Consider the following 24,508-nt stretch of genomic DNA (forward strand, 5'->3'; position numbering starts at 1 on the left):
GGCGCCGTTGCAGGGGACTCTTGGCGATTGCGTTTATTAGCTTTGATTAGACGTAACTGAAAAATCCGTGCTACTTGTATAGTTGTGTAATTTTTTTAGATAGTTTTCTTTTTTCTCTCTACCTTTTTCTGCTCTTTCTACTCTTTTAATGGCAGGTGATCCTATTGACCTGGATGTCTCTGATGATGAGTCTTATCCCACAAAACCAATATGGGATTTGTCAGATGAAGAGGATGAGGAAAGTGAGGATGAGCTGTTTTAGGAGAGAGAATTTGCGGATGAGTTAGAGGGTTTGCCTGTAGATAAAGAAGTAGGTACGTTTGATCCGGATGGTGACCTTGCATACTTAGAAGCTTTACTTGCAGGAAACCAAATGACAGACATCAAACAAGAAGAAGTGGTGGTGGTGGTGGAAGAGAAAGAATACCACAGCTGGCCCGTGGTACTAATAGCAAATGCAAGAAAAAGTTTAAAACCACGGGAGAAGATAATGAGAAGAACACCTGGGATCGTGTTTCAGCGGCTCCTGCCAGGTAAGTTCAAATTTTTGTGTTCTAACCCGTTAAAAATTTAAAATCATTTTATAATTCCACCGTTAAATTTTTAAATGTTTATGAGAAACGGGTGGAATTAAATGGGTTAGACCGGGTTCAAGTAAAGGAAAAGCCTCCTGATTAAATTCAAGTGTGGGGAGGTTTTGTAGAGTTTGTATAGAGTCGTAGTTTTGTATTTTGAGTCTTAGTTAGTAATTTTTGAGCCGTTTTTTTAGAGTCGGTACTGCTTTGGTTTTTGCTTGTTTTTGTTTATGCAGGCTTGAATATGTGCCACCCGTACTCAATCTCCATTCGGGTGATTTTGGAGCTGCTTATCAGATATCAGGCATTTTCCAAGTGTACTAGTCAGTGTCAAAGCCGATCGCGACCGAAATGCTATACGATCGAGCTGGATTGGATGAGAGTTTTGAAGTATATGCGTCGTTATTAACCAAGCTAAGTCCTTTCCATTTATGCCCTTTATTTTTATTTCTTATTTATTTTAGTCTTTTGAGTCGGTTTCCATCCTACGTTGAGGGCAATGTAGAGTTTAAGTGTGGGGATGGGAAACTATCGTTTAGATCTTAGTTAGTGAGTCTTGAGTCATAAAAATTTTAAAAATAAAAAAAATTAAAAAATTAAAAAAATCCAAAAAAATTGAAAAATCAGAAAATGTCTTTTGAAATAAGAAGTTTGCAAATTAAAATGGAAAATGATAGAAAAGATGAATTTTTGTTCGGGTTCACATAATGATAATATGAGATTAATTAAGTCGAGCTTGTATCTAGTTTGGGATATGTGAATAGACCCGGTTTGGTTTTAAGTCCCTTTGAGTTAATATACCTTAATTGTCGGTTTATTAGTGGGTTTTCGCCTGGGAAATATGCGAAATTGAAACTACCAATAGGAGTATAAGGGACACCGTAATAAGTTAAAACCGTTAGAGTTTGTGATCATGCAAAAATAGAAAAAAAAATAAAATAATGAGCTAGAAACTGAATGAAAGTAGCGCATTTCTATGTAGTCTGGGTTGGGGATAGTGACTTTACAACCGGATTACCGCTAGGATGTGTGAAATCGACCTTGCAAAGAATAGAAAAAAAGTACCGAAGCCTAAGCAATCCGAGTTGGGGATAGCAACTCTACAGCCAGATTGCCTCTTGGTTAGGGAAAGCAACGTCTACGCTCATTGAAAGAAAAAAAAAAGAAAAGCGAAAAAAAGGGGAAAAAGAAAAAAATTGATTGTAAACTCTCTTGGTTTTGATATAAGACAGTTGGGAAATGGTCCAGTGATCGTTCCTTTAGTTCTATAAGCTTGAGGCGGGAGTAGGTAGACTGTAGATTCTAGCGTGAGACCCTAGGCAGACTGATCTCACTTAAATTAAATTCACATGGTAAGGGCTTAAGACCGGATTTGGGTTTAAGGGGACAAGTATATTCACAATCGCGGCTAACACAAGCTTTGGTTTTAATAAAATATACATATGCTTTTGACCCGAGTGATTATTCATCTCTGATTCCGTTGCATAAATCTTTTTCGAGGACGAAAAAAGGTTAAGTGTGGGGATATTTGATAAGTGGTAAAATACACATATTTGCGCCGTGTAAATTGTATAATTATTGTATAGATTTTGTTTATTTTTATTTAGTTTTAGTAGTATATTATATTATATTGTGTTTTAACTGGTCCTGGTGCAAATGGAGTGGAAAAGAGTAATATAGAAATGATCAGTCAGCTGGGCAGAGTGTGATGCCAGGGACCGAAGTAAAATTAAAGCTATTTTCTATGAATGGAATGTTTCTTGAGATTGGCGGCTGCACATGGGGATATTTTTGGAGTTGAAGTCAACTTGATTCTCAAGATAGAGTTGGAGGCACGATCTTGAACAGAATAAAAAGAAAAAGTGGCGGCCCAATTAATTCTTTTAGGAGGAGTCCATATTAAACCTCATTGACAAAAATTAGAGGACCTTGGTGGGCTGCCATTATTTATTTTCGAAGGGGGGATAATACATCAGTTTTTAGAGAGGCGGCACATAGAATATTGGAGGCAAACATCATCAGACGCACGAACAACATCATAATTAGACAGTTCAAGCTTGTTTTGCGGGAATCATCAGGATCGAGCAGGAAGCTTGGAGAGCAAGGGATTACCGAGTTTTGTTACTCGATTTCTTTAGTTCTCTATTTTTTTTCTTGTTTAGTATCGATGAATTCTTGTTTGAAACTTTGTTTATTTGTTATTAAAACCATGTTTGGCTAAACATTTAAGCCACTTAGACTTGATGAATGGATTGATATGAAGTTTTTATCTTTTTCGTTATTTGCATGAATATTACGGATTGATTGTGTTTAGTAAAGAGTTTGTTTTGTTGATTTGATGCACATGCGTACTTTGACTTGGTTTATTATTGTCATTTGCTTCGTATGATTCTTAGTGACGGTCTATATCACAACATAGAGTCATACTAGGGTTTAGGATTTTGGTGAGTGTCTATATCACGTAAGAAATCTTAACTCTTTAGGGAGAATCGGCCGGTAACCCCTAGAAGTAATTGTTAGTAATTTGCTAGGTTTTAGTGTTCTGCTAGTCCTAATACCTGGAAAGTGAGGGGCTATTGATAGGTCTTACCCGGCGAATTGCTTTAGATAGTCCTTGGAAAAGGTCGTGTCTTAGTTGACCTGTCGGTTTTATTAGTCTATCAAGTCAAGTTAATTAATTCAAACTACCCTAGATCTATGATTGGAAAAGAGTAGGTCAACATTAGGGTATTTACACAATAATTAGACAACTGGAAAGGCGTCTAATAACCGGTAGGATTAACAGCCTAGGTAGTTCCACAGGTTTCTCCTTGAGAATGGTCTAGGGGCTTAGTTGGTTCTTAATAGGTTTAGTACTTTAAGATCCTGGTTCCATAATTCATGCATTTAACTTAATTGGTAATTCTTTAAAATCAATTCAGGATTCTAGTCTAGGTGGTCTCGTCTCTCATATAAGAATTGTCTTTGTTTTCCTTCGTATTTAGTCTAGTTTTAGTTAATTAATTAGTTTAAATAGATTTCCTTAGTTTTTCCGTAACCCCCCCCCCCCCAACCAATTAAACAGTTAGAGTCTGTGTCAGTCTAGGTCGAGATAGAGTCTAATTAGCGTAATTACAGAGTCTCGTGGGTTCGATACTCAGACTTACTTAGGCTATACTGCATTGACCGGTACACTTGCCGGTGGTGTGGTCTAGGTTTTAGAGTCTGTTTTTATAAATTTAAAACTTAGAGTGTCTAATTTAGGGTTAAAATTAGTTAGTTTAATTAGACCACTTTTAGCACATCACCGTCCGATCGGACAGCCGTCCGATCGGCTTGCACTTGGTCCCACACTTAAATTATAATTAAACTCTTTGAGAGTTTTGAACATCGAACGGATTGCCGCCCGATCGGATTACCATCCGATCGAACGACCATCCGACCCTGTGATGTTTTGAACTTCCACACTTAAACAATTTTCAACATGTTCAGTGCATTACAGTTCTAACGGATTGCCACCCGATCGGATTGCTATCCGATCGAGTGACAAACTGCTGTGAACTTGTTCTCACTAAGTGTCCTACTAATCGGATCGTCACCCGATCGAGCCGGCGTTCGATCGATCGACCTGAAGGGTAGAGATACTTCTCTGCTTTCAAAATGTTACAACGAAAACTTCAAAGTACAAACCATCATACACAAACACATCCACGCCAAACGAGGTGACAATCCAATCGAATGGCCATCCGACCGGATGACCATCCGAACGGATTGCCACCCGATCGACTAGCCATCCGATCGGATTGCCATCTGACACTTGGTACTTATTGCACCGTTTTACGCACCGCTTATCGTTTATACTATCGTTAACTGTTCAGGCTAATCTCTCAGCGCTCCCTTCAATCCAAGGTTGTCTTTATTTGTTAAACACAATCTGTGAGTATACTCGATCCCTTTTTGCTTTATGCACTTTTGGGTGTTACATACGTTACTTATTCTAAATCACAATCGACACACAAAGCAAACACTATTTATACGCTAACCGTTATTGCATGCTATGTGTTATTCGATGAATGCTTGTATGTTATGTTAATACAGTGATTGTTGCCTGACACCTTAGCAACGATAGTACTATTGTTTGGACTCAGCACCTGTCGTGAATATGAGCATCATTGGAGACCCATGTTGCATGATTAGGGTTCGGTTGAGATGAAGTTTCAATTATATTATATTATGTTATATTAAAATTAAAAATTGAGAGATTTATAAATAATAATAATAATAATAATAATAATAATAATAATAATAATAATAATAATAATAATAATAATAATCGTAGGATAAGGATAAAAAAAATGTTTTTATATAAATTAAAAGTAAAATTGGTTGGTTGAAAGAGATATTGTCATATGACATTAATTGAAATCTTTATTAATGGTTACATTTGATTATTATTATTATTATTATTATTATTATTATTATTATGAGTAAATTGTCAAAATTGTCCCTGAGGTTTGGGCTTATTTGCCAGTTTCATCCAAAATGATAGTTTTGTGCCATATTATCCCTCACGTTTGGCAGATTTTGCCATTTTCATCCAAATTTCTAACTTGGTTAATTTGTTCTGTTAACTTGGATTTTTGGCAATTTACTTTTATTTATTTAATATCTAATCTATTTAATATTCAATATCAAAATAAATCGGGGCCACTTGTTACCCACCTACCCACCTCACCTCATCCACTTCATCTTCTTCACTCTAAACAACCACCACCGTATGCACCCTTTCACCACCACCATCTCCACCTTTCACCACCATATTCTTAATTCAGATCATAAAAAATGTAACATTGATATACAAAACTTATGTTAGTTTTAAAAACACAAAATATCCTAAAATGATGGATCTTGAGCTACATAGAACATTCGCTATGTTATCCCATTTCATCTCTTCCCCTAATTCATACAAACAAGAATCTAGAATCCAAATCCTCACGTTTCTCTATTCATCACATCATCACACACATACTTATGGCGGCTCCAGCTAATTAATAACCAAAATCCCGTAACACCCGCCTGATCAATAACCAAAATCAGATTCACTACATCTAAACAAAACAATTTCAAAAAGTAAACTCGAACACCCCCAAATCTATACCAGTTTAGCTAAATGGGCACATTAGCCTTGTAATTGGTTTGCCAGTTTTAACATCTTTCCGTGTAGCCTTCAACCAACTTTAATGAAACTGTACGGTGGTAGAGGTGGTCGATTTATGGTGGTGGAAGTGGTCGGTTTACGGTGGTGGAGGTGGGGGTCGATATCCGATGGTCGGTTTACGGTGGTGGAAGTGGTGATCGGTTTACGGTGGTGGAGGTTGTGATCAGTTTACGGTGGTGGAGGTGGTCAGTTTACTGTGGTGGTGGTCGGTTTACGGTGATGGTCAGTTTCTGGTGGATTTAGGTGCTGGTTTACGGGTAGATTTAGAGAGAGAGAGTTATAGAGGTTTAGAGAGAGATGCAGAGGTTAGAGTTTTCTAGAGAGAGAAAAAAAGAGTTCCAGAAGTAGATGTTTATAGAGAGAGAGGGAGAGTGGGGTGGATGTGGGGTAGGTTTTGTATTATCTTATTTGTTTTTTGGTTAGAAAAATATAGAAAAGAAAATAAAAAGGAGAAAAAATTAGTAAAATATCCAAACTGCCCTGAGTTAACAAGAAAAGTAAATCACGTTAGAAAATTGGATGAAAATGGCAAAATCTGCCAAACATGAGGGGCAATATAACACAAAACTATCATTTTGGATGAAACTGGCAAATAGATCCAAACCTCAGGGACGATTTTGGCAATTTACTCTATTATTATTATCAATTTGGACTATCGTGTTAGACTCTCATCTGCATACAGTCCTGCAAATACAATCTTATTTAATGCTTTTATATGACTATTTCACCTTTCTTGTGAACAAATCTTTCTGCCATGATGCACCCTGCTTGATGTGGATTATACTACCTATATTGATCACCTTTTTGGGCTTCCTTGAGCTTAAGGCAAGATATACCATAGAAAACTTTAGAAATTCATGGTGGGTCCACCTCATTTTCACATGATCATCTACACACCATTTAGTTCAGGTTATCCTCCCACTTACCACTCTTTATTACTCTCATCCTCTTCTTGTTTCTTAACACTTTCCACATCATACAAAACCCTTTCTTTTTACATAATATATATTATCATGATCATCATTTCAATTCCATATAACATATAGACCAAAGCTTTAAATTGCTCTTTTTTGTAAATTTGTCTCTTTGATTTCCAAACTTCATCTTTTTAATGGTGTGTACTAGAATTATGTTAGTGACATTCTTGTTACTATCATGGTTAGCTGCCCCATCATGCTCATGGGGATCTAGAGAGGGGAATAGCTATGTTAAAGATGCTTGTAGTGTTACAAGATATCAAAATCTTTGCATTCACTCTCTTTCTTCATTCTCAAACACAGCGAAACGGGACCCGAGTAAGTGGGCCCGGGCTGGTATCTCGGTCACCATAGGTGTTACCAAGAACACGACCCGTTACTTAATAGCCCTAAAGAAGAAGAATACCATGAAGGGAAGAAACCGAGTGGCGGTTCTAGATTGTGTGGAGGAGTTTCAAGATGCATTGGATAATCTTCACAAATCATTAGGGGTGCTTAGACATATTAGTGGTGAGTTATTTGATGCCCAAATGGGGGATGTAACTACTTGGATTAGTAGTGCAATTACTGATGAAGACACTTGTTTAGATGGGTTTGAAGGGCAAAAAGGGAAAGCAATAAAAAAGTTGGCAAGTAAGGTTACAAAAGTGGGTTATTTTACTAGTAATGCTCTTGCTCTTGTTACTAAACTTGCTTCAGCTGGACCATAGCACAATACCCATTTGAGCATTGAACCTACCCTTTAAGAAAGGTAAGTAACTTGTTGGTTTTGTAGCAACTAAGTTCCATAATTAGAATGTATGGAGCAGATTACAAAACCATGGTAAAATAAATAATCCAACTGTTGAATATCTTTTTTTTATATGTTTTTCTTATTATATGTGAGATTCTACCGGTGGTATCAATATCTTAGTTCACGTTAATGTTTCATGTAAACCTCATAATGTCTCTCTTTTCTGTAAAGTGTAAAAAATTTCGAGTGTATGAATGATGAAAAGTGTTTGCGTATATCTATTTTTGGTGTGAAATAAGTGGCTTTCAGCAGTTCGAAATCACTTCATTTAAACAAGTTGTAATTTATGGATTGAAAATTATGCAACCATTTTTATGATACAAAATAGATTTATCGGTTTAACAAAGCAGTATGAAACGACTTATTTGAAATAAGTTTTGTTTAGCATTGCGATTCTTTTTATAAACGTCGAATTACAGAAGAAGTTAAATTAATTTAGGTTGTGTTGACTATTGTGGCGGATATAAGAATTTTCTTCATGCAAATAAGAAAACATCAAGAAATCATATTTTTTATCAAGTAAAATTAGATTTTCATATGAATAATTTATCATAAACTAAAAAAAATGTATATTAGATCCGTCTGTTTTTGTTACCTTTAGTCACACATCTAAATGCCAGTTTGTTTTCAAATTTGTAGAAAAAGATATATCAAAATAAGCTTTTATAATAGTATAAGGGGCTTTTTGTTTTACCTCTTAATGAGGCTCTTAATGGTTCAGACTTCTTTCTGGTTCAGCACTTAATGGTTCAGACTGTTTATTTCATGAGCATATGTCTGAATGGTTCAGACATTTGCCTCTGAATGGTTAAGATTTATACAGAGTCTGAAGGGTTAAAACGTCTAATCTGAATTGGTCAGACATTTGCCTCTGAATGATTAAACATTATACAGGCTCTTAATGGTTCAGACCTCTTACTAGTTGAGCACTTAATGGTTCAGACCTCTTACTGGTTCAGCACTTAACCATTCAGATCATCAGATGTTGCCAAACAGCCCCTAAGCAAGTTAGGACCCAATATCAAAATAAGCGTTTATAATAGTATAAGCAAGTTATGACCCAATTAATTTTAAACATTACCGTCTCTTCAAGCCAAAATAATTTGTAAATTGTCATTTTGGTCCCTGAGGTTTGGGCAGTTTTGCCATTTTAGTCCAAATTTGAAAACTTTTGCATCTGGGTTCCTATGGTTTCGTTTTTGTTGCCATTTTAGTCCAAAAGCAAAATCTGACCAGATTCCCCCAATTAAAACCCCACTGTTTTGTTCTTTTCCTAAGGGGTAATTTTGTCATTTATGTTTTATTATACTGGTTATTAATTAAAACTAATAAAAGAAAATATAATTTCCTCATCTCCTTCATCTTCAACCCACAACCACCCACCACCTCCACCGTCACATTCAACCACCACAACCTCCACCTCCACCTCCATCGCCATGACCTCCACCATCACCTTCACCACCCCCTGTCACTACCTATCCCTATCGCCACCACCGCCATGACCCCCACCCTAGGAATGAATCTTGAGTTCCATCAACAATAACACTGAACCACCATACACTCACCACCACCGTCTCCCCTCCACCACCGTACACCCACCACCCCCTGTCATCTTCAAAACCAAAACCCTCACACATAAACACAAACTGATCGTCACAAAATTCAAACTTTCTAACCAATCAATCAACTAATTGAGGATTCTGCTGTGGAATGAACTATGGCGGCGACAGATCTGGATTTAGGTTTCGAGAGAGATGGAGATTGGGGATTCTGCCGTGGTGGTCCGATGAAAACAGAGGCGTGCGGGGGTGGCGATTGACTGGAAGTGGATTGGTTGTTGGTGACCGGAAGTGATGGTGTTAGAGAGAGAAGAGAGAGCGTTGGTGTTAGAGAGAGAGAGAGAGAGAGAGAGAGAGAGAGAGAGAGAGAGAGAGAGAGAGAGAGAGAGAGAGAGAGAGAGAGAGAGAGAGAGAGCTGGTGTTAGAGAGAGAAGGGAAAGAGACAAGGGTTTTTTTTGAGAAGATGATGTTTATATATATATATATATATATATTAATGCTTAAATGATCATTTTGCTTCTGAGGAAAAGGACAAAATAGTAGGGTTTTTTTTTTAAATCTGAGTTGATTTTGCTTTTGGACTAAAATGGTAACAAAAACGAAACCACAGGGATCCAGATGCAAAATGTTTCAAATTTGAATTAAAGTGGCAAAACTACCCAAACCAAGTTAACTTTTCTAAATTTACATACTTGGTTCAGCTTAGAGTTGTCTTGTGAATTTTCAAGAGTGTATTTTTTTAGAGTAACAGTTTAGATAAAAATAAAAAGTTGAGGTTTAACCGTCAACACTATCAGCTATCGTGTGAAGGGACGTGTCAACTCATGTAAAATATATCTTCTTATAATCTTGCAGACAATGCTTTTTTTTAGTTCATTTTCATATGAACTATATCATACAAGCACTGTGAGTCTAAATGAAACGTAATTGATTAAAAAATAACATGAATATCTCCTCATCAACACGTATATATAAATAATCGACAAATATGTAAATACATAAATGATGACATCTTGTGTAATTATCGTTAGTTAAATTTTTTTTATGAACAGAAACTCACACTTTCTAACTCTACACCTAAATTACACATTTTTTTACAACTATGAGATTTGAATACTTACCATTTGAAAAGACAAAGCCATATCCAATATATTGGTATCACTAAGCCAAAGACCCTCAGACAGAGATAGTATCCGTTCAAAGGAATGCAATCGATAAACATAACGAGGTTTGTAAAGTTGAAATACTAATATCCAGTTTGAGTTCCTAAAAAATATTTATATGCAAAATGTATAAAGTATAAACCCAATTTGGATGAAATAATCAATACACAATATTATTAAGGTTTGAGTGTCCTATGCTGAAATACTAGTAGTAATACCTGTGTGCAAACACGTGTGGTTTTTAGAAATTTATGCATACTTTGTCGAACCTTTTTTATAAAAAAAAAACTCGCTATGGTTTTTTCTTACTTTGTTGAACCTTCAATAACCATATAAAGTTGCTCTTCCAACTACCGTAAATACTCGCTATGGTTTTTTTCTTACTTTGTCGAACCTTTTTTATAAAAAAAAACATCAATGTTTAACCAATATATTATATCAATACGGATATTTTTTTGTACTATATCAAGTGATATCTTGCTCGATTAAGTGTCAAGTGAATGATGTGAGTTGCAATATCTTCTTTTATGTTGTTGACATCGACTCCTCAATAGTAGTTGTGTGCGTCGACCTATTTTTAAATTAGTCACATATAAATTTTAAATTAGTCACATATAAGGCGTGTCGGAAAGGTGAGTGGAAAGTTACTTCTCATGTAGCATATTGCTTTCTATAATAGTGGTAAGCTTTCAACCATTATAAGCTCATTTGAAAAACAAAACACCCCACCTTCTAATGTCACTAGTGAGAAACCCGCATGTTGCGGCGACTTCAAGAATTATGCTAATGTTTCAAATCAACCCTAAGGTCTTTCAAATGATTTCATTATACAAACCTTTCCATACCCTTAGATTGTAGGTTGTGTACTAGAAGAACTATTAACTTTATATAAGCTTAGGATTATTGAAACAATACGAAACTTGGCAATAATAAAAAATAACATGTAGTGAAGAAAAGTAGAAATAGTTTAAGCGGAACAAATCTATAAGTAGATATACGTAGATATAAGCATACACATCTGTAACAACATTACTTACGATGCATCGGTAATAGTGGTTTACAAACTCCACAATTACAAAAGTGAATCGGCAATCTTGAAATCAACAATTTTAGAAGAGTCAAGGTAACAAAATAAATGATCTCTACCCCCAATAGATTTCGAGGTAAATTTACTCGTATCCTCGTTCTAATCAAAAGCCATAAAACATCGGTTTGTAATTCGAAAAAAAAACTTAACTCCGTTAAGCTATTTTTAACGCGGAGTATTATCGGTTAAAAGTGGACCAGTTCGGATTATTATCGGCAAATAACTGAGTTGTGATTATTATCGGCCATATTGAGAAAGTTAGGATTATTTAAATCAAATTTGAATGTTAAAAAAATAGTTCTATAAATATTGACATTCTTTCAACTTTTTATGCATATACTGGTAGGTAAGTTGTGAATTGGAGCTATTGGTGCAGAAAATCTGATGTTTCATACCAAATATCTCAGTAGTGATGATTGTTAGTAATTAAGGGAAAGGTTCCACTAAGGATTCTATTTTGTCTATGACTAAGAAGAGTTTTTAAAACTTAATATCCTGCTCAAACGAACTTCGATTGAACTCATTCTAGTGGTGTTGATATCGGCTTGTCGAACCCTAAACTCTAATAATAAACCTTAGAACTAAACCTAAAACCTAATTGCTAAAATCTAACAACTAGATCTTGAAAGCTAAACCATAAAAGCAAAGATAGTAAAGTTCGATGATCCGGTTCCAACGCCACTGAAATAAGTTCAACTAATATTCGTTTGAGCCAAATATTGAGTTTTAAAAATCCTTTTGGCCTTTCTGAGACAAAACAAACTTTTTATTTAAACTTACCTCTACCTCTAGTAATTAATTAATATTTTCATCCACCACTTGTGGATTAGTGATAGGGAGGCTTGGGTTATTCAATGGAAACCCAAGTTCAATCTCCACTTGTATCACTTTGGTGGATTAGACAATGATGGATAGAGTCTAACCTCTCTGCAGAGTTGTCAAGTTCTATCCTAAGCCACACAGGTTTCGTCCCATCGTGTGTTACGCCAGAGAGTGTTTAGCTCTTGTGGTGACACAACGTCTATCAAGTGGCAGTGAGCGGTATGGTTTCCTGGAGGAACGCTCAAGCCAAACTCTGAAGCCAGCGTGGACCCAGTTAATACAACATAGTCTGACCAAAGTGGGGCAACGAGGCTCTCCAATTTAAGAAGTACGGTAACCTAACACAAAGTCGCCTTTTCCAAAAAAAAAAAATTATATTTTCATCAACTTTTACTACCCAAAAACCATAGTTTGAAATTGGTGAATCCGGCCCAAATTTTGTTGGGCTCAAAGTCCTTCAATTAAAAGCCCAATTCCCAACCCAAAACCCTAAAACAGCTTCTCTTCTTCAGCTTATAGCAGCACCACATTTCCCCTAATCCAATTGCAGGTCGCCGTCTTCAATCACCCCAGGTATGTACCTCCAGTATTCAGCATCAGTGATCAATTTTTTACAATCAAACCGGTTATTCAAGCAGTTTCATCTTTAACCTTCAATTTTGCTGCTGCAGTTCGTAGAAAAACATACACAATCGAAGATGAGTCGCGGAGCAGTAGCAGCAAAGGGCGGGAAGAAGAAAACGGCGACGTTTGTGATCGATTGTGGAAAGCCGGTAGAGGATAAGATTATGGAGATTGCGTCACTTGAGAAGTTTCTTCAGGAGAGGATTAAGGTTGGCGGGAAAGCTGGGAATCTCGGGGATTCTGTTACGATTTCTCGTGAGAAGAATAAGATCTCTGTTACTGCTGATAGCAATTTCTCCAAAAGGTATTTGATTTTATTATAAGTTGTGTTTTGATTGTTGTGAGTTTGTTAGGGTTTTTGTTTAGAGGGTATGGTTTAGAATTCTTAAGTGTTTGATTTTGATTTGTGTTTAGGGTTTAGGTTTTTGAAAAATGCTTGTTAAGGTTTGTGTTTAGAGGATATGGTTTAGAAATTAGAATTCTTAAGTGTTTTAGTTTGATTTGTTCTTAGGGTTTAGGTTTTTGAAAAATGCTTGTTAGGGTTTGTGTTTAGAGGATATTTGACAGATATAACCAATATATCACTGAATTATTAGAGTTCAATCAAAGTTTAAAGAACAAAAACGAGTTTCGGGGCGTTTTCCCTTCGCCTCACGAGGCGAAACGAGGCGTACGGACGAGGGACGAGGTGGTATTAATAAATAACTATAAAAAATTATATATTATAAAAATAATTATACTAACTAATTTCATCATTAGATTCATCAAAATCATCAGAAACACACATAAACAAGACATGAAATGCTTGAAATTGACACAAAAAGTCAAAAACATCAAAAACAACTATCAAAATCCCCTGAGGCGCAGCCTTCTTAGCGCCTTAGTCTCTCTGAGGCGCATTAACACTAAAAACCCCATGAGGCGCGCCTCAGACTCGTTTTTTGGTTGTTTCACCTCGAGGCGCGCCTTGAGACGCACGCCTCAAGCGTTTTTTAAAACCATGAGTTCAATTGCTATATATATAAATTCTTCGTTGTATTAGGATTAACGATATCCCGACGATATCTCACGGAGATAACCTATATCTCAAATATCGGTCCTTGACTGACATCTGATATTTTACCGCATTAACTGCATAGGTCCAAGTCAAACATATATAAAATTGTGAATTATCAAGTTTGTTAAGGGATGATGATGATGAATTTTGCGATGATGAGTCACAAACTTTTTTCGATTAGTGCATTTTGTTAAAAGATAAATCATGTTCTTAATTCAACTGTGTAGATTGTGCATAGATTAATATAAGGTTATTAAAATGAATTCTAGATCTAGTTTAAACAGTTATGAATTTGTCTATTATCAGCTATTATAAGAGATGATGATGACAGTGATATTATTTTTTTTGTGATAATGTGTCACGAGCTTAATTTGATTAGTGCATTTTGTTGAAGTACAAATCATATTTCTAAATCTTAGTTGATTAGAATGTGCATAGTTAGAACAAATATGCATTTGTTCATTATCAGCCTTTCTAAAATATGATGATAAAGTTTTAGGATAATTTGTCATGGACTCAATTAGATTAGTGCAAAGATTAACAAGGATGCTATTAGGTTGCAATACAAGCATCTTGAATTTGTCCATCTTTAGTCTTTGTAAGGGGCTGTTTGGCAACTTCTGAATAGTTAAGTGTTGAACCAGTAAGAGGTCTGAACCATTAAGAGACAGTATAATGTTTTACCCTTTAGAGGCAAATGTCTGACCAATTCAGATTAGAGGTCTTAACCATTCAAAGGCGAATGTCTGAACCATTCAGACATTTGCTCACGAAACAAACAGTCTGAACCATTAAGTGCTGAATCAATAAGAGGTCTGAACCATTAAGAGGTAAACAAACAACCCCTAAGAGATGATAATATTAAGGGCATTAATAGTGATTTTTTTATTAAGGGTATTAATAGTGATTTTTTTTTTTGTTAGATAGTGAGCATTAAGTATGCATAGGTGATGTTACTTTTGATAAGGTAAATAATGGATTAATGGGTGATTTCTTATAATAGGTACTTGAAATACTTGACAAAGAAATACTTGAAGAAGCACAATGTGCGGGACTGGCTTCGTGTGATCGCTTCTAACAAAGAACGCAATGTTTATGAGCTAAGATACTTCAACATTGCTGAGAACGAGGGTGAAGAGGAAGATTAAGCAAGTTTATTATTTAGGTTTTTTTTTTCTGGCATGTGATTTTGAAACTTATTATATCTTGTTTTTTTTTACTTCAGATTTTTAGATATTGTTTTGCAGTAATATTTATGCTTTATGTGCCTTTGCAAGCCTTTTGTTTTTGTCACCCCATTGATTCATGAAAATTTCTTCCATTCTAACACTAACCTGAAGACAGATTGTGAATCAAGGCTGACATAACCGTGATTTATCTAACATAAAGATTTTAATTATTTGTGTAACAAATTTACACGTATAACCACAACACAATGTTCAATTTAGTTTTTTTTTTACTTTATTTAATGATGTGATACATCCAGCTAGGTTTTTCTCGTCAAGTTAACCAGAAACATTTTTGGGAAATTTTCAAAAATGACTTCTTCAGAATTTTCAATTGGTTTCATTGTAATGGAGAAATAAGTAACGGTTGTGGTTCTTCGTTCATCACTCTTGTTCCAAAAATTAAAGACCTATCTCCTAACAATTATAGACCCATCAACTTGGTAGGCGTGATTAGCAAAGGTTATATCCAAAGTTATGGCCAACCGTATGAGGAAGATTCTGGATGGAGTCATTTCAGATTCCCAATCAGCTTTCTTAAAAGGGAGATACATTCTTGACGGGCCTTTAATCATTAACTAGCTCATCACTTGGATCAAAAAGAGGAAGGCGAAGGCTTTTTTTCTCCAGATTGACTTCGAGAAAGCATACGACAATGTGAGTTGGAAGTTCGTGATCGACATCCTTCAACAAATGGGCTTCCCTCCTAAATGGTGTTCATGGACTTTGGGTATTCTTAAATCGGCTAGTTCGTCTGTGCTAGTCAACGGGTCTCCTACTTTCATGTTTAAGTGTGAAAAAGGTATGAGACAAGGGGATCCTCTTTCTCCGTTCCTTTTCTTGGTTGTAATGGAAGCTTTATCTTGTATGTTTAAGCGGGCTAGAGACACGGGGACTATTAAAGGTATTGCCACACCAGACAATGGGCCGGTTATTTCCCATCTTTTGTATGCGGATGATGCTATAGTCGTTGGGGAGTGGTCTAAATCAGAAGTCTCGAATATTGTGAGAATTCTACGTTGTTTTAACATTTGTTCGGGGTTGAAAATCAACATTGAAAAGTCTAATCTCTACGGTATTGGAGTGGGTACGGAAGAGATCGGGGTTATGGCCAATGAGGTGGGATGTAATGCGGACTCTCTTCCGTTCAAGTATCTTGGGCTCAAGGTGGGAGCAAATATGAATCGGATAAAGAATTGGCAACCGGTGATTGACATTTTCCGCGCTCGTCTTTCTAAGTGGAAGTCTCATCTCTTATCTATTGGAGGTAGGGCGGTGCTTATCAAATCGGTAATGGAGAGCCTTCCAACATATTATTTTTCGCTCTATAAGGCTCCTTCAAAAGTTATTTCGGACTAGGAATCTTTAATTAAAAAGTTTTTGTGGGGAGGATCCATAGAAGAAAGAAAAATGCATTGGGTGGGTTGGAATCGGGTCTCGTGCCGTAAGAAAGAAGGAGGTCTTGGCTTAAATAAGCTTAAAGAGGTAAATGTGGCTCTCCTTTCTAAACGGGGTTGGCGCTATAAAATGGAGGACAATCTTTGGAAAAGAGTGATCGATTCGTTGCACTTTAGTCGGGTGGGATGGGAATGAATACCGTTCAAAAACACTTTAAATGGTGTATGGAATAACATTGCTAAGATTTTCATCAACACTAAGGCTCGTAGTATCCCGCTCAGAAACTATTTTAAAGGTGTCGTTGGAGACGGAAAAGAGATCTCCTTTTGGCTTGATCCTTGGGTTGCGAACGAACCTCTTAAACAGAAATTTCCGGACCTTTTTAGACTGGAATCGGAGAAGAAATGTGTCGTGGCGGATCGGGTTAGAAGACAAGGTAATGAATCGGTATTACATTGGAACTGGATCAGTGAGCCATACTCTTCGGACGCAATAAACTCCGTTCAGCAGCTTATCGATGTTTTGGGTGATGTACGGCTTTCGAACTCATGTGATCGTTGGGTTTGGAGTGCTGAACCGGCGGGTAGCTCCTCGGTCAAGGCCGTAATAAGGATTTTGAAGGATGAGCAGTCGTTAGATAATAGATTTGTTATGGATTGGTGCAAATGGTTACCTGCCAAATGCAACATACACGCTTATACACGCTTGGAGAATGAAAATGGAGAGTATCCGGACCGGTGAAGCCTTAAGAAAAAGGAACGTTCAGATTGGAGACTCTTTATGTCCGATGTGCAACCCGATTGAAGAATCTGCGGAACACGTTTTTATTGGCTGCCATATTGCTTCGGCTATTTGGAACGGCATAAGCACGTGGTGTAACGCCCCTAATATTTTCGCTTTCTCTCTTAAGGATCTTCTCGGTTATTACAAAGACCTTAGGGCCTCGGAGAAAAAGAAGGACGCGGTGCATGGTATTGTTATTTTAGCGTGTTGGGTTTGTGGCGGGCTCGGAACAGCTTGAAGTTTTCAAACATTCCGGTTAAGATTAATAGTATTATTAGCGAAGTCAAGGCGCTGGGATTTTTATGGTTCTCAAATAGATCGAAATACAAAGGGATAAGTTGGGATGATTGGTGCAAGTTTGTAAATATGTAAAGTGTCAGTTGTAGTTTTTGGTCGGCCCGGTTTGGGTCGGCGCATTTTGCTAATGAAGTTTACTTTTCAAAAAAAAAACACCTTTTTTGCTAAACTAGAGCTGATCCTCTGTGTTGCAGGGGTTGGATTTTTTAACGTGATTTAAATGAATATCTTAAATTAGAAACCGAAAGCGAAATACCGGTCGTTACAAATTGTATACCGAAACGTATATAAAAATAGAAAATTTAGAACGCATTAGTATCCAAAATCATGTTGGGCAGTACCAAAAGGATATTGAAGTGAAAACATTTAAAGAACTATTAAGAAAAACATTTAGTTAAATAAAAAAGCCCTTTATTTAAGTAAAAAAAAATTTGTATGCAATTTAGATAGAGTTATCAATTAAAATAAAAAATATAACAAATTTAAAGTAGTCTATAACCAAATTATTATTAAAATAAATTTGTTATAAAAATATTCATACATTATTCAAATATTATATATATACACCGTTTGATTAGACGCTTATATATGTCTATGTGAAGACAAACAAAGAGGGGCCAAAATGAAAACTTTGAAAAATTAGTCCTCAAAGTAAAGAAACGAAGACATCACTATTCCTCGTGATATTGTGAATTAATATATATGAACAATGTATTTTTGTGTTTGAGCTAAAGCTAACCCGAATGCACTCAAGTTAAACCCAAATTGTAATTTTTGTTGTGTTACGTTAAAATTGATAAGTATACATTAAAACAAAGGTTAAAAAAACTTGCACAATATATGGAAAACTCCATCTTTTTAAGAAAACCTTGGAAACCCAACCTCATCCATTGATTTTGTTTCATTCAAGTAGATCAATGGCCCTCATTTGTTTAAAGGAATCTTGCCTTTAAAAACAATATAATAGTCCATGCTAGTATAAGTTAAGGGCAATATGGGTAATGAAAAAACAACTTTATTGACTTTGGAAAACACAAACGTGACTTTTGAATTTGGAAGTACAATCAAATCACCATAAAAGCTTCTCTTTCTCTTACCTCTTTCTCTTTCCTCATTCTCTTTCCCATTTCTTCTTCCCTAATCTTGAAGACAAACAAACAGGAGAAACAACCACCTTCTCCAAGAGAAACAAACAACCACCTCCTTCGGCGAAACTCATCGGACTTCTTCTCCGGCCCTCTCTCCCCCCCCCCCCCAATAAACAACCACCAGCGACCACCTTCTCTAGCGAAACTCACTAGACTTCTTCTCCGACCCTCTCTCTCCACTCGGTTTAATTCCACACACACTCACCAGAGTTTACATGGATGAAACGTCGCCGTTTCAGCCGGCACCTTGTCCTTTATCTACATATTAAATTTCTAGTTGTGTTTTTTTTAATCCTAATTTGGTTAACTTTTTGTGTTAAATATTGAACCATAAATTAGGGACGTTAGGTCTGTGAATTCGGATAATGATTTGCCACCCAATGTGTTAGTTCACGGGATCTTTGGATTTGGAAAAGGGGTAAGTGGTTTTGTTGTGAAATTTGTGGTAATGTAACGCCCGGCTATTTTGTACTTTCCATTGATAGGAAGTTTTGTTCGTAATTCTATTTTTGGAAACCTTGTATTCTTGTAATCATTTCCTTTCTTTGTAATCTTTATTAAATCGGGACTTGGATCATTAATGAAACTGGTATTTTATTACATATATGTTGTATGCACTCTAATTATGCTCGTATGTTCAACTTCGTGCATCAATCGATGTTAATCATTATACTTGGAATCTATGTGTGAAACTTGTGATCAAACTAAACTTATGCTCCGAACGTGTTTTGAACAAGAACGACACTTGAATTGATACTTATACGCTCGATTATACTTGGTTTATACTCCTCATGCATAATCATATCTTAATCTATGCCATTTTGGCAAATGTGGTCCCTAAAACACTTTAAAACATCAACCATACAACTCTAGGGGCCAAAATTGTAATAAAGTAAAACTTATCCAGAACCACAAGTGGCTCGCGGCCCGCGTGGACTTAGCCTGAAACCTCAGGCGGGCCGCGTGAGGTCCCTGGTCGGCAGAAGCTCCAACAGTCGCGACCAGCTCCATTGTTTGAGCGGGATTTCGAGTTTAAATCGAGTTTTGGCTCTAGTAAACCCCTCTAATCAACCCTAATCACCTCCCTATAAGTACCCAAGCTTCCCCAAGCACTTGGACACTTTCACCACTCTCAAATCTCACCAAAACACTCTCAAATTCAAGCAAGAACTTGCATTTTCGGACAGATTCATACCTCTACACTAAACTTGGTATAACTTGCTCATTTCTTGATGAAAACACTTGATTCTTCTTCCTATTTGCTTGGTTAATCATGGAGTTTGATTCCTTGACGTCTCCTTGGAGAAATCAGACCTGGAATTGCTCCGAAATTGACCAAAAACTTTCTGTTTTGTTACATCTTATGCAAACTTCATCCAACGTGTGTTTAACACAACTCAAACCAATGTCCTAATGCTTACAACCTCTCTTATGGTTGGTTAAGCTTAAAAACATGGTTGAGACATCTAATTCAGAGGTTAAAACCTCATAAACTTTCTGTTTTAGTTAGGGTTTTACCCACAAGTAGTGTTCAAGTGTGAAGCTTGATGAATGTGTGATGGTTGGACAAGCTTGGGCTATCCTTCATAAGAATCCACTCATTACTTGATGTTTTCTATAGATTAGTTGTTGTTATTTCCTTAATACTTGTATGTTCATGACCCTCCTTGTTGTTTATAACAACAAGTGTAGTGGTGAACAATAGAGGTGCCTAAACGGGAGCTTGTTCTTCCTACCTCATGTATGTACTCTATAACACAAAGAGGTGCCTAAATGGAGACATTGATCTCCTACCTCATGCTTGAATCATAAGACTTGTAACCAATATAATATCTAGGCTATTCTATATACATACATATATACCTAAGTAACTAAACTTGATGATAACTTAATAGTTACTTGTCAAGAATATGTTACATCATCTATGACCATGCTCTTGTTACGACTCTAATGGACCTTTGAATCTATGAAATCATACCAACTCTCTTGAGTTCTAATAGTGTCAAGAACAAGGGTTATGTGTACAAGGTGATTATTTTTACGTATGTTATTTCTATACATTTTAAACTCCGAATCTATAATCTTCCGTAAACGCCAAACTCACACACCTTGTTTGCCTCGTGTAGAAGGACAAGGTGCTCCAAACTAATCCATCCACCAACTCACTCGCGGGAATTCAAGTAGGAAAAGCTTGCAACCACCGTGAGTATACTCGTATTCCCCCTTTTACTTTTATCACTTTTGGGGTGTAACATGTTTTATCTATCAACAAACTTACACATGAACATTTTGCTTAAACACATGAACATTCCTATAACATGCTTGTATACGTGATGGCTTGATACTTTAAACTTGGGTGAAACTTATGTGTTGAATTTATCATTAACTTCGTACGAGCCAAACCATGACATATGTAGCGCTATAGGATTAACGACCCGCCCTTTATCATCGGTAATGTCATGAGCATATTGCGTTTCCTTGGTTTGATATGTTAGACACATGCCATCTTTACATGTTTATCTTGAATCACATGCTTGCTATGAGGAATTGTTTAAAACTTATCTTTTGCTATGTATGTATCAAACTTGTATACTCGCCTTTGCTTTTGCATTGAATTATTTTAAACATGTTACAGGTTGATGAGGATGATGCTAAGAAAAGAAGTAGCGTTGATGCCTAGATACACATATAGACGTTAGGGTTTAATATGTTGTATCAATTTTGTTATGTTGTCATGTTATTTTTTAAACTTGTTGTCTTTGAATTTCTTGTAATGTTGACAATTTATCTTATGAAATGAAATCGGATTATTTAAATACTTGTCACAATTATTAGCGTTATGATGTCTCGAGCAATCTTCACACTTCGTCTCATCCCGATGTTTCCGCCATTGGTTGGGGTGTGACAGATTGGTATCAGAGCCATAACTATAGGGAATTAGGAAAATTGCCATGCTTTTGCCCTAATCTATAGTTCTCGGAATTCTGCCTCTTATTTGTTGTTTAAAACTTTTGTACTCTACCATGCATGCTTCCTAGCTATACTTTTGATTAAATTTATGCGCCTTTCCTAAGGCTAACACGAATACACTTATGCTATTTTATACTCTTGTAACGTCAACGAGACAACTTTACCAAAATAGGCGTGAAACCCACAATTTGGTAAACGACTCTCACTCTACCTTTAATCTATTTTTGCACGAAATTTCACCATTAAGCTAGGAGTGACATCCACAACTTAATGGTAATTTCCATTTCAACTCTAGTGGACCCTTGTCAAAGTGTCAAAATTTAATTTTGGCCGACAAGTACCAACCACATTTAGGGTACGAGATCGTCAAGTTAGGGGTGAAACCCGCATCTTGTCGATTAAGTCCCATTCCTTGATTTTTATTCTCGCCAAAGTCCCGAATGTTCCAATCATTTAGAGATGTGTAGTAACCGGAAGGGTAAGATACCGTTAATCGCTTCTCGATGAGAGTATCTTACTTATAGGCCAAAGCACAATATCTCTAAATCGAAAGGACTTTCGACCCACTTTGGAATTGTCGACGTTTCTCTACCCGAAACAATCCTATGTTTTATTGAGCCTCTCTTTTATGTATCTCAATTTATATGTGATTTTATACTTGAACGTTCATTCGTTTCGAAATGTTGTTTTAATCATTTCGCACGTTACCGCAATCACAAACAATAATAATTCTCATGAACAAACTAAATTTATACCCCCTTTACGCAACTTATGTGTTATACTTGTTGAATGTGTTAGGGCTGGATTTTTATTATAGGTGATCCTTACACATGATCCTAACCCGTGATCCTTGTTTCTTTGGCAGACAGTGATCCTCCGCAGAACTTCAGGATCAGGATCATGGGACATTATGGTGATCCTCATACTAACGGCCACTTCCGCTTAATACAATATTGTTTTGCAGGAACATCTAGCAGGATATGCTCCAGACATCATGATCCAGGGACGCGTCTTCACAAATATGGCAAGAGCTTAATCGAAGAAAGACGTTGCACAGGATATGGAAACATGGCTTGATTCATGGGCAGCAATTTAGGCTAGATTGTCTTTATTTCTAAAGGGGTAATGAGCTGATAATTAGTCCTTTTACCTAAAATAAGTCACCTACACTTGTATAAATACCACTCTTCCTCATTCGGAAGGACACACACGAACATACAAGGCAACTCTCACACACTTAGACACCAAAAGCAATAGTGATCCTTGTACTCAGCTCATTATCATCCAAAGTTGTAATCATATTTTTGTTATATTGAAGTTTGGTGATCGGTAGTTGCCATCACCCGAGGTTTTTTATGCCGGAGATCATTCATTGATCAAGGGCTTTTTCCTCGTATAAATCATTGTGTCTTTGCATCTTTTATCACAGAAGTGATCCTTTACATTCATAATTAACCAAGCATCATACCCCGTTTACATATAGTTTGGTTACATTATCCTTGTGTGATTTTTGACCAAAACAGTTTGGCGCCCACCGTGGGGCAATTGGTGCTTCATTCATAAGAAAATCTTTTGTTCGAAATCATTTCAAAGAGTTACATGGCTTCATCATTGAAGAACACGTCCACGGCGATGTCTGCGGTCACCTCATCACAGATCACCTTGCCCCCTCCACCGGCAGGATCTCAGAAAAATACTGAGAAGAGATCAACTCCCACTTTCTCTAAACCTCTATCTTCTTCTGCTATGAATTCTTCTATTCCCAGTACTAGTGATGTATTTGTTTTAATTTTGCAGATGAAGGATCGTATGCAGCGGCAAGATGAAACTAACGAAAGGATCCTCAGGGAAATTGGAGATCTCAAAAGACAAAAGAAAGCGGCGGAGGATCATTCTCCACTGATGCCCAAATCCTTGAGCTTCGATACTCCAATGATCACTTCCCAGCCATCAGGGACCCCGGACGTGCAAATCATAGGGGAGTCAAGAGGATCACATCTTAACTCGGCAGCAATGACTCAGACATCAGGCTCACATTTTCAGCCAGTAGGATCCTATCCTCAGTACATGGGATCCTTCATGAATTCAGGAGCCTATCCGGGGGCACAGCAGTTTCAAGGATCCTACTTTGTTCCAGGATCATTCCAGGGCCAAGGATCCTCCTTTGTTCCAGGATCATCCCAGGTTCAAGGATCCTCCTTTGTTCCAGGATCATCCCAGGTTCAAGGATCCTCCTTTGTTCCAGGATCATCCCAGGTTCTAGGATCCTCCTTCGTTCCCGGATCATCCCAGACACCAGGATCCTTCCAGATACCAGGATCCCTAAAAAGTTTGCAAACAGGAAGTCTAGATGTCCATCAAGGGGACTTCATTCCAATGCAGACCATTGCTTCCACTGGTCCCTCCATTGTTCCAGAATCCCAGCAATTTGGATCCCCTAACTTGAACCCAATGGGAGGTAACACTTTAAATAATTATCCTACCACTAACCATGGATTCATGCAGGATACAGGTACCAATCATGCTATGGCCAGGGAATTACAGAAACTAAAGGACATGATCTCAAGTTGTCACACCCCCATTTCCACGTGTCACCGGTGGGCCCGGTGTGGGGTACAGTGACGTAGTTGGCATCGTCATAGACAATCAACACAATATAATAATGCACAGCGGAAGCAGAATAGAAACATTTCAACTTTAAATAAGTGCAATAATAAATATCACAGTAGTTGAAATGGATCCACAGGCGGATCAAATAAAAATAGAAATAAATAGTTCAACAGATAAATGTCGTCCGAGTTTGCGAGACTATTGTGGACGCTTTCTAGGAAA

General features: G+C 36.8%; 2 protein-coding genes across 2 annotated transcripts; both read left to right on the plus strand.

The window, feature by feature from the left end:
- Positions 1–6,798: 6,798 nt before the first annotated feature.
- On the plus strand, positions 6,799–7,654 carry LOC110884262 (pectinesterase inhibitor 6). The gene has a single exon (XM_022131956.2). It carries the CDS (start codon positions 6,884–6,886, stop codon positions 7,457–7,459), a length of 576 nt encoding a protein of 191 aa, XP_021987648.1. The 5' UTR covers positions 6,799–6,883; the 3' UTR covers positions 7,460–7,654.
- A 4,983-nt stretch (positions 7,655–12,637) lies between these two features.
- On the plus strand, positions 12,638–15,134 carry LOC110884264 (60S ribosomal protein L22-2). The gene is made up of 3 exons (XM_022131958.2): positions 12,638–12,746; positions 12,845–13,101; positions 14,858–15,134. Exons 2-3 carry the CDS (start codon positions 12,872–12,874, stop codon positions 15,000–15,002), a joined length of 375 nt encoding a protein of 124 aa, XP_021987650.1. The 5' UTR covers positions 12,638–12,746; positions 12,845–12,871; the 3' UTR covers positions 15,003–15,134.
- The last annotated feature ends 9,374 nt before the right edge of the window (positions 15,135–24,508 follow it).

This window comes from Helianthus annuus, chromosome 10 (genome assembly GCF_002127325.2).
Source record: "Helianthus annuus cultivar XRQ/B chromosome 10, HanXRQr2.0-SUNRISE, whole genome shotgun sequence".
In the NCBI taxonomy this organism is placed as follows: domain Eukaryota; kingdom Viridiplantae; phylum Streptophyta; class Magnoliopsida; order Asterales; family Asteraceae; genus Helianthus; species Helianthus annuus.

What these genes read in the sequence shown, in the direction of transcription:
- LOC110884262 (XM_022131956.2), top strand. Translation starts at nt 6,884, where the DNA reads ATGGTGTGTACTAGAATTATGTTAGTGACATTCTTGTTACTATCATGG.
- LOC110884264 (XM_022131958.2), top strand. Translation starts at nt 12,872, where the DNA reads ATGAGTCGCGGAGCAGTAGCAGCAAAGGGCGGGAAGAAGAAAACGGCG. An exon ending in GATAGCAATTTCTCCAAAAG is followed by an intron (nt 13,102 to 14,857) that starts GTATTTGATTTT and finishes TTCTTATAATAG; the next exon opens with GTACTTGAAATACTTGACAA.